This window comes from Amblyomma mixtum, chromosome 8 (assembly GCF_055824585.1).
Source record: "Amblyomma mixtum isolate Tamu chromosome 8, ASM5582458v1, whole genome shotgun sequence".
NCBI lineage: Eukaryota > Metazoa > Arthropoda > Arachnida > Ixodida > Ixodidae > Amblyomma > Amblyomma mixtum.
The window spans coordinates 112,408,206-112,418,026 of NC_143019.1; the positions used below are offsets into that span (position 1 = coordinate 112,408,206).

General features: G+C 49.9%; 1 protein-coding gene across 1 annotated transcript; it reads right to left on the reverse strand.

Moving 5' to 3' along the window:
• Positions 1-1,806: 1,806 nt before the first annotated feature.
• LOC149333954 (phospholipid-transporting ATPase ABCA3-like) lies at positions 1,807-3,874 on the reverse strand. Its single transcript, XM_089557825.1, has 2 exons — positions 3,692-3,874; positions 1,807-2,013 (listed from the first exon to the last, which is right to left on the reverse strand). The coding sequence occupies exons 1-2, from the start codon at positions 3,872-3,874 to the stop codon at positions 1,807-1,809; spliced, it is 390 nt and encodes a 129-aa protein (XP_089413951.1).
• Between the last annotated feature and the right edge of the window lie 5,947 nt (positions 3,875-9,821).

Consider the following 9,821-nt stretch of genomic DNA (forward strand, 5'->3'; position numbering starts at 1 on the left):
ATTTGTGGACGTAGGTGGACATACCGCGCCAATAATAGCGGAGACGGAGTCGCGTGTATGTTTTAAAGGCGCCGGCATGAGCAGACTGCGGGTCGTTGTGAAACAGGGCGCAGAATGTCGACCGCAGATGGGCAGGGACGACAAGCAACCACTTCCTGCCGGTAGGGACGTAGTTGCGGCGGTACAGGAGACCATCACGAATGGCGAAGTGAGCAGCCTGGCGGCGTAGGGCGCGAGGCACGGGTGCCGCCGAGGAATTTGAGAGAAAACGTACAAGCGAAGGTATCCAGGGGTCCTTATTTTGCTCGCTGCCCATGGTATTTGTTGAAAACGACAGCGAAGCGCAACCGGTTGGCGAGTGGCAGACAACGTCTGGCGGCAGTGGAGAGCGGGACAATGCATCGGTGTCGTTATGTTTTCGGCCGGAGCGATAGATGACACGGATATCATACTCATGTAGGCGTAGGGCCCAGCGAGCGAGGCGTCCTGTAGGGTCTTTCAAGGAGGCCAGCCAGCACAGGGAATGATGGTCCGTGACGATATTGAAAGGGCGGCCATAAACGTAAGGGCGAAACTTTCTGATCGCCCAAACAATCGCCAAGCATTCCTTCTCGGTTACTGAGTAGTTGGATTCCGCTTTTGTCAGTGCAATTGTTTGAAATCAGTGTCTGCCATTTTATTGATGCATTCACTCCAGAAAACAATGCTGCAAAATTAGGTTTGCTTAGGGAACTGCGTATCAGGTAAGCTACTTCAGGAAGAAAGCTCTACACCTCTGGGAATAAATGGCACTGTATGGTAACAGAAAGAAATCTCCGGCGGAAAACAATTAAAAGGAGCAGAAACATACTCGTACAATTTACTGCAAAGTAATTGCAATACTTTTATTAGTTGACATGCTAACTCCTTGCTAAATGAAACAATCCCCCAAAAGGAACACTGTCATAGGCATGCTCTAGGCTACTAGCCATGCATTCCTATGCACGCAGAATGGGCTCACAGTCAACACGTGTGAAATCGATGCCCTTCGCGGACTTCACCCAAAATGTTTAACGGATCTTGGGAAAATTATATACGCCATTCTTCCCGGTTGACTAGAATTCTGTTCAGCTTCGCTTTCTGCGAGAAAGCTCGCTCAAAAGCATAAAGCGCGGGGTTTGAAGGTAATGGCTTCTAAGGAAGAGAAAATGAGCCACGGTACTCTGCACTGTTTCTAGTTTTGTGCAATAATCAAATCAAATTAAAGACTAGAATGTTCACAATTGACGAGCACAGTGCGAGCTATGTATAAATTAGACACCAATGAACAACAGCCATTCTAAGTGTCCCGCCATAGAAGAGGCCAATTTCTTTGCTCTTGAAATCGCTGTAAGGCGCAGCGACCCCGAAGTTCTTCGCATAAAATGAAAGACTGCATTGTCCGCTGATTTGACGCTGCGCAGTCTTGCTCTAAGTGGCACAAACCACCGCCATTCGACCTCTTACCTCCAACAAGACATTTGCGGAAATGCCGTCGATTTACGTGCAGCACAAAACGTGGGTCGAAGTCTTGCCATTCGTCACGTTCGTCTACAATGCAGCCGTGCAGGAATGACAAACATGACGTCGTTTAGACCAGTATGCGAATGCGACGTGACGACAACTGTAGAAGACAGAACAAATGGCGATGCCGCCTACTTTCTGCAATGTGTCCAATATTTCTGCTGCTCTGTTCGTTCTCATTTCGGCAAAATAAAGATAACATGCGAACACACGCGCACAAATCGACGACGGGCGCTACCACAGGCGGGCACCTGTTTGTAGCGCCTACTCGTCTTCTTTCTGGTCGGCGCCCTCCTGTTCTCTCTTTGGCCGCCCACGTTGCAGCGTGGCCAGGGGTGCGTACACGTGCTCCAGCGTGGTGTTGCTGATGAGGAACTCGAGCAGGTTGAGCTTGCGCTTGAGCGTCTCTGCCAGCGCAAACATCTCGCTCCAGGAGAGGCCCGTGTTCTCCACGTGGTACTCAAAGTAGCCCTGCGGAATGCATCGCGTGCTCGAGGTTACGCGGACCTAATTCGGTGCTCGAAGAAGGCTATTCAGCAGCGATTGAGATGCGCCTTGGAAGTCAAAACTACTGCATTTTAATGGGCTACTGTGCTCACGGGAGCTCATTGCCGATTCCGAGCGGTTAGCGTTAGAAGCTGCCAAGCATATGGTAACTTTGATAACATTGATAAGACAAAAAATAGGCTGAAACACCCCTGATTTATCTGTGATACGTTGTCATAGCTCAGGGTTTTGCCTAGGATAAGTTTCTTAGGAATTCCCTAGGAATTAGGCTGGTGTCTAAAGTTCTGAAAGGAGTAGGGGAAGTGTGCTGAGGGTAGAAAAGAAGTGGCAGCTATTGTTAATTTTAAATTTTGTCGATGTGTCCCGTAGGACAAGCAACACTACAACTCCAACACTCATGACAAATATGACAAAAAATTACCCATCGTGCGTTAAAAAAATCGTTCCGAACTAAGATGTGCCTTCAGAAAAACTAGGAAGTGTGTACATCCGCCTTGGAGGTGCACAGGGAGGTCACTGTCTCAATCGTACTCAACGGTTTAGGTGATACAAATCGATCACATCTTTATTGAATTCGGCTTTATCGCTCGCTCAGCAGTGACAACACCTTGTTGGGAACCCTGTGGAAGTTTGCTCCCCCGCTTCTTGGCCTTACTCGTGCGCGCTGTCTCTGCTTATAGACTACACCATTTCAGCACTTTTAAGAGACCACTGTTGAAAATTTCTTCGCTGTGGATGTAGACGCTTTTTTTTTGTCCATACATTCGCGTAAGGTGAAAAAGAACTTGTACACCGAGTGACTAACATTTTCACCAGAAACAAGGGTTAGGCGGCTGGTAGCCGCATCGTACGCGCGTCTGGCCCACACAGCCAAAGATGATACATTCCGCCGTAATAACGCAGCGGCACGAAAGTGTCTGGACGTCAGTGGCCTCAGTTCCGGCACGTTGAACGGACATGGTGCTCACTGAGGCTCCCAGATAGCAGTTCATTCACATTCACTCAATGATGCGGAACAAGCAGTTCACAGCAAAGCTAACAGCTATTTTTAGTTAGTGTCTGCAACTTTTCTGCTCCACATGCACCAACCTGAAATGCCGTGTTGGACGCAAAACTATACCCGCTATCACCGAGACACGTTCGAAGCAACAATTCAGCCGTGCTACATTAAAGTCTACCCGGCACAGTCGCGTCTAAAGGCGTCGAAATATGCTGTCGCAAGGACAGAGTTATAGTGACAAGTTTATGGCCAAAAATACTACAGAACGTCTATTGTGATGACCCAATATTTTCTTTCGTGTAAAGTTAGTTATATTGAGTTTAATGGTGCCAAAGCAGCTGAGGCTATGATGCGCCAAACACAGGGTTAGTGTTTTCTGCTAACGGTGAAGCTTTTAGTACCTATAAATCTTTGAAAACACTGGCTTCCTTGAGAAAGACTGAGAAGTAAAGGAACCTACGAACCACTCGAGAGACATTTTTCGTTGGGAACGCGCTCTCGTTTTCATCGATAATGCGGACATTGGACATTTGGACAGTGCAAACGAACATTTGCGTCGAAATCAAGGAAGCCGAGCTTATTCTTAACTTTTCACAACAGTCTCTTCAACAGTGGGTATATTAGCCGCCTATGAAAGCGTACCTCGTACGACTGCTCCAGCTTGCTGTTGGGAAAGTTGTCCGCGATGGCCCGGATCACCTTGGCGCGGTACTCGTAGTCCTCTTTGTACTCGTCGTGGGTGTTCACGACTACCGTGAAGCCCTGCGCGAACCTGTCCTTGAGGCGGTTCAGGGAGCCCAGGCACTGGAACTCGCCTCGGATCATGATGGCCACGCGGTCGCACACATTCTCCACTTCGTCCATGCTGCGCATAGGCACACGCTTGTGGCGCTGCTGCTGGCTCTGTTTACTTAGACCGCGCCGTTGTGCCAGCCTTAAAAGGAAATCTAACTTAATCCTGATTATGACCGCGTGTGCTAGAGAAAGATGCACAACCGTCTGAACCGTATGACCATTTTCCTGAGCAACACTGTATATGTACCGGTGAAATTTGGAAAACGCTCTGAATTGATGCTAGAATTGATTACCGGTAGTCGCGTGAGCTACACGCGTGTGGTGTGAAAGAATAACAACTACCACTTACGTTGCCTTCGAGGCAGTTGCATAATTTACGGTCAGTATAATTAGCTAAGACTTATGAAAATATCCAGAATAGAGCGGCGTCTACAAGAAAAAATGTCCCTGCCAACTCATCCTTCAGGGAATTTCAATGTCGCCATAGGCGATGTCATCAGACTCAATAAAACTCTGACAATAAGGTGGCAGTATGGGGACACGGTGGCCGCAGTTGGCAAAGCGCAGGACTGACTGGAGACACATGGGAGAGGCCTTTGCCCTGCAGTGGGCGTATTCAGGCTGATGCCGCCGCTGCTGCTGCTGCTGCTGATGATGATGATAATGATCGGCTTGCTATTAATTAGCACATGACATACAAAACAGCGCACCGTTACGCAAGGGAAAGTCAGAACTCACACGAGCGTGAACTTAAAACCAAGCGCCTGCGGCGAGTGCAAAGCGACGTCCATCAAAGCGCGACACCCCGTAACTCATGTTTCACGTGATATTCTGCCCCCCAGCCGCGTTGCGGAGCGCCCTGCGCCTCGCCACTTCCACGGCCGCTTGATGCGCTTTGCATCAAGCGGCCGTGCCATTTCACTGCTTCAGCGTGGGCGGGGCAGAGAATATCACGTGGCACGAGCATCACGGAGTGTCGCGATTTGATGGACGCCGCTTTGCGCTTCCCGCAGACGCACGGTTCTCGAATGGCCCGAGAAATAGCCGAAATTTGTTTAGCCACATCATCGAGGGTAATCGTGATTTAGAAATTTCAAATAGTAATTTGGCTACTACTAACGGTCCGCTATGAGTCGCTGCATTCAGTCGCCTATTGGTAACAGTTAAAACGCTAACTATTAGACGCTATTTAAATATTAAAACGCTAGATGTTAATCACTTTGCAAGTTAACATGACTAGTATGCTTGTGACGTCCGCCAACACTGGTAATTACTATGCCAAAGAAGGCTTCACTTTACCTTAAGCACCCCATTTTTAAAATTAGCGGTAGGATTCCCCGAAACCCCTGGTATACGGTCAACTTCTTAGATAGGATCATGTCACGCCACCAGACATCACTGGTAGCCATGGTCATGACTCAGGACATAGACTGAGCGTGTGTGATGTCAGATGACACGTAACTTCACTCAACCATAAGTGACATTACCAAACCGGAGACGTCGGATTTCGTGATGCCTAGGTAACGCTCAGTAAGTGCCAATGTGGTAAGTGATGTCGGCAAGACCCTACTACTATCGCAAGGCGGACGGGGCATTGCCTAGGTGTCCGCTAAATATTTTGCTGCATGTTAAGTTTTTACGGTTTTTGTTTAGGTACAAACTCTTCCGCCCAGGTATCCCTTACGAAAATGACTTTTGAGCTTCAGTTGACGCCTTGTGAACTCATGTAGAATTAACTGGAAACCAACATGAACTCAATGTATGTTGATCCTACTCAACACCTGCTAAACAAAATTTTGTTGAGGGTAGTCAGCACATTAATTGTAGACCAATTTCTGTTGAATTTAAGTTGAATCGTCCCCAAGGCAGCCGTTTCTAAGCCTAACTAAATGAAATCAGTTTGACATGCATCATGTAAAATGAACCTTATCACATTATACATATTAAGAACGCATGAAGCACCCGTTAAAACTCTCGTAAACCGCTCAAAGTCATTTTCTTGCATAGAAAAAAAGTGCTAGTAGGGCAATATCCTCTTTCAGGCATACATACTTCGGAGGATTCATTTGTGCGCTCATAAAAAAGGGCGTTTAATTAGTGTTTTATGTCTGTTTATGAATGAATCAAGGTCTTCAACTAAGAGAACGTCGCATGTGAACTTTACCACTTCTACTAATCATAAAATAAGTAAATATTAATAGTAATAATTAGCATAACTTTGCTGATCGGCAGGCCACTACCTGCGCAGGTCCGGACAACCCTGAGTAGGACTATATACGGGTGAAGCCGATATTGCGCCTAAGATGAACTCTTAGTTCATGCTAAAGCCTCGTGTGCAATACTGTTCTATGCTCTTTCTCTGGTGGGTGTGTAAGGCCAGAGAGGGACTTTAATGAATAATGGAGAGGAATAATGGAGCGCCTCTCCCGTCGTCTTCTTTTCTTGTGTCCCTGTTCCTGCGCTGGTTTTTTCTCAATGGAGAGGTCTGCCTGGTTATGGGCCTGCCATGCTACTCCAGATGAGGCTGAAAGAAGAGGAACCGAGAGAGCGTGTGTATATATATTGTTGCGGGAAAGAATATACTTACAAATATTTACAAATAGAAAAGAACAGCTGCAAGCGGCAGCGAGAACACAGTCCTAACTTCGTTGTCGTCTTCTACTCTTCCCACGCTCTTGGTCGTCGTCGTCGTCTACCCGCTTCAGGACCCCCGGCTGCTGAAACGCCGTCTCGGCGTTAGGGCGGCGACGTATGAGCGTCGTGATAAGGTTTAAGGCGACAGACGTGCACGACGTCGGTGGTGGCGCCAGAGGACGATGGCGAGGTTTCAAGGGGAGCAATTTCATAGTTCACGTCGGTAACACGGCGCACGACACGGTAAGGGCCACGGTAGTGCGAAAGGAGCTTCTCGGAGAGACCGACGCTGCGAGAGGGCGTCTAGAGAAGGACGAGTGATCCTGGGGTAAATTCGACGGCCTGGTGACGGCGGTCGTAGGCTGACTTTTGGGAAACTTGAGAGGCTTGGAGCCTACTACGTGCTATTTGGCGCGCCAGCGTGGCCTGGGAGATGGCGTCCCGAGCGTAAGCAGTGGTGGGGGCTGAAGAAGGCGGCAAGAGTGTGTCCAAATGCAAGGTGGGATGCCTACCAAACAAAAGGTAGAAAGGAGAATAGCCTGTTCTGTCATGAAGGGAAGAGTTATATGTAAATGTCACATAAGGCAAGGCTGCGTCCCAATCTCGGTGGTCTGGCGATACGTACATGGCTAACATGTCGGTGAGCGTGCGGTTGAACCTTTCCGTAAGCCCATTGGTTTGTGGGTGGTAAGCTGTCGCGAGCTGGTGCTGCGTGTCACACGAACGAAGAATGTCGTGAACTACTCTGGATAGAAAATAACGACCGCGGTCGGTGAGCAGTTGACGAGGGGCGCCGTGGTGAAGGATGACGTCTTGCAGAAGAAAATCGGTGACATCGGTAGCGCAGCTGGACGGCAAAGCACGCGTGATGGCGTACCGAGTCGTATAATCAGTTGTGACAGCGATCCACTTGTTGCCGGAGAGGGACGTCGGAAAGGGGCCAAGAAGGTCGAGGCCAACACGGTGAAAAGGTTCCGGAGGTATGTCGATGGGTTGCAGAAGACCGGCAGGCAAAGTGGAGGGCCTTTTCCGACGTTGACATAGGTCGCAAGCGGCCACGTAACGCTTGACGGAACGATAGAGACCAGGCCAAAAGAAGCGATGCCGCACCCGAGCGTACGTGCGGGACACGCCAAGGTGACCGGCTGTCGGCAGATCGTGCAGTTCTTCAAGGACAGAAGAGCGTAGACGTTGGGGTATCACGAGCAGGAGCGGAGGGCCATCGGAGCGTAGGTTTCGGCGGTACAAAATGCCGTTCTGGAGCACATAAAGGTTCAGAGACGGAGATCGGTTTGCAGAACGGATGCCATCAAAGATAGGTCGTAAAGATGAGTCGTGGCGCTGTTCGTTGGCAATATCGACAAGATAAGAGATAGCTAAGAGGCAGGGCAGGGTCTCAGCGTCCTCTAGGTCAGGTGGTTCCACAGGGTATCGGGATAAACAGTCAGCGTCCTGGTGATGGCGCCCTGACTTGTACACGACGGAGTATGAGAATTCTTGGAGGCGCAATGCCCAGCGACCAAGGCGACCGGTGGGATCTTTTAGTGAAGACAGCCAACAGAGAGCGTGGTGATCAGTGACAACAGCGAATGAACGGCCGAACAGGTAGGGTCTGAATTTAGCTACTGCCCAGACAAGGGCAAGACACTCGCACTCAGTAATGGTGTAATTTTGCTCTGCGGCTGAAAGTAGGCGGCTGGCATAAGCGATGACTCGATCTTGACCCTGTTGACGTTGGGCTAGGACGGCGCCGATGCCATATCCGGAGGCGTCGGTGCGAACCTCTGTGGGAGACGACGGGTCAAAATGTGCTAAGATGGGCGGAGTGGTCAGCAAATGGACGAGGGATGAAAATGAGTTCTCTTGAGCAGGGCCCCAGGTAAAGGGGGTGTCGTTCTTCAGAAGATCGGTGAGGGGACGAGCGATGCCGGCGAAATCTTTGATAAAACGGCGAAAATACGAGCACAAGCCGACAAAGCTGCGCACATCTTTCGACGACCTTGGAAGAGGAAAGTCCTTCACAGCTTGAATTTTGATGGGATCTGGGCGCACACCAGAAGCGTCAACGAGGTGTCCGAGAATAGTGAGTTGGCGACGACCGAACTTGCATTTCGATGAGTTCAGCTGAAGTCCGGCGTTACGAAACACTGTCAGAATATTGGAGAGGCGCTCGAGGTGCGTGGCAAAAGTAGGCGAGAAAACCACAACATCGTCTAGGTAACAGAGGCAGGTGGACCCTTTAAAGCCACGAAGAAGGGAGTCCATCATTCGTTCGAAGGTAGCCGGGGCGTTACAGAGGCCGAACGGCATGACTTTAAACTGGTATAAGCCATCAGGCGTCACGAAGGCGGTCTTCTCGCGGTCCTTTTCACCAACGGCAATTTGCCAGTACCCCGATCGAAGATCAATTGAAGAGAAATATTTGGCGCCGTGGAGGCAATCTAAGGCATCATTGATCCTTGGGAGTGGATATACGTCTTTTTTTGTGATGCGGTTGAGGTGCCGATAATCAACGCAGAAGCGCCAGCTGCCGTCTTTCTTTTTCACCAGGACGACTGGTGAAGCCCAAGGACTTGACGAGGGCTCGATGATGTCTTTTGCGAGCATCTTGTCCACCTCTTGATTTATGACGGTGCGTTCGGCGCTGGACACTCGGTACGGACGTCTGCGGAGAGGAGCGGAATCACCGGTGTTTATGTGATGCGTCACCACAGAGGTCCGAGCCAAAACACGGCTATCAAAGTCGAAGATGTCGCGGAAAGATGATAAGAGGCACCTAAGATCGCGAGCTTGCAACGGCGGTAGGTCAGAAGCGATCATGTCGGCGTAGTCGTCCGTTGGGTTCGCTGTTGATGGGGCCGCAGGCAACCGGCATTGCTGAGTGGAAGGTAAGCAGCTGTCCACCACTGATATCACACATTCGGCAGCAGGGCACAGCGTGGCGAGTGAGATGCCTTGCGGGAGCGGTTGGATGGATGAACCAAAGTTCAGGACCGGAAGGTACGCTCGGTTGGCCGACATTGTAAATACAATGTGTGGAAGCGCAATGCTGCGCGTCAGGGCGACGTCAAGTTCCGGAGTGACTACGTAGTGTCCATCAGGTACAGGGGGAACAGATGAGAAAGAAATGTAAGTTGCGGCTTGAGGCGGTAGACGGACAAAGTCGACAGCACAAAGACGGTGTATAACTGGGGACGGCGACTCAGCAGAAAGGGGAAGGTCAAGCTGAACAACATTAGTGGCGCAGTCAATGAGGGCTGAATGGTCAGACAGGAAGTCGAGGCCAAGAATGACTTCATGAGGGCACTGGTCCAGAACAGAGAGCAGAACGGATGTATGGCGG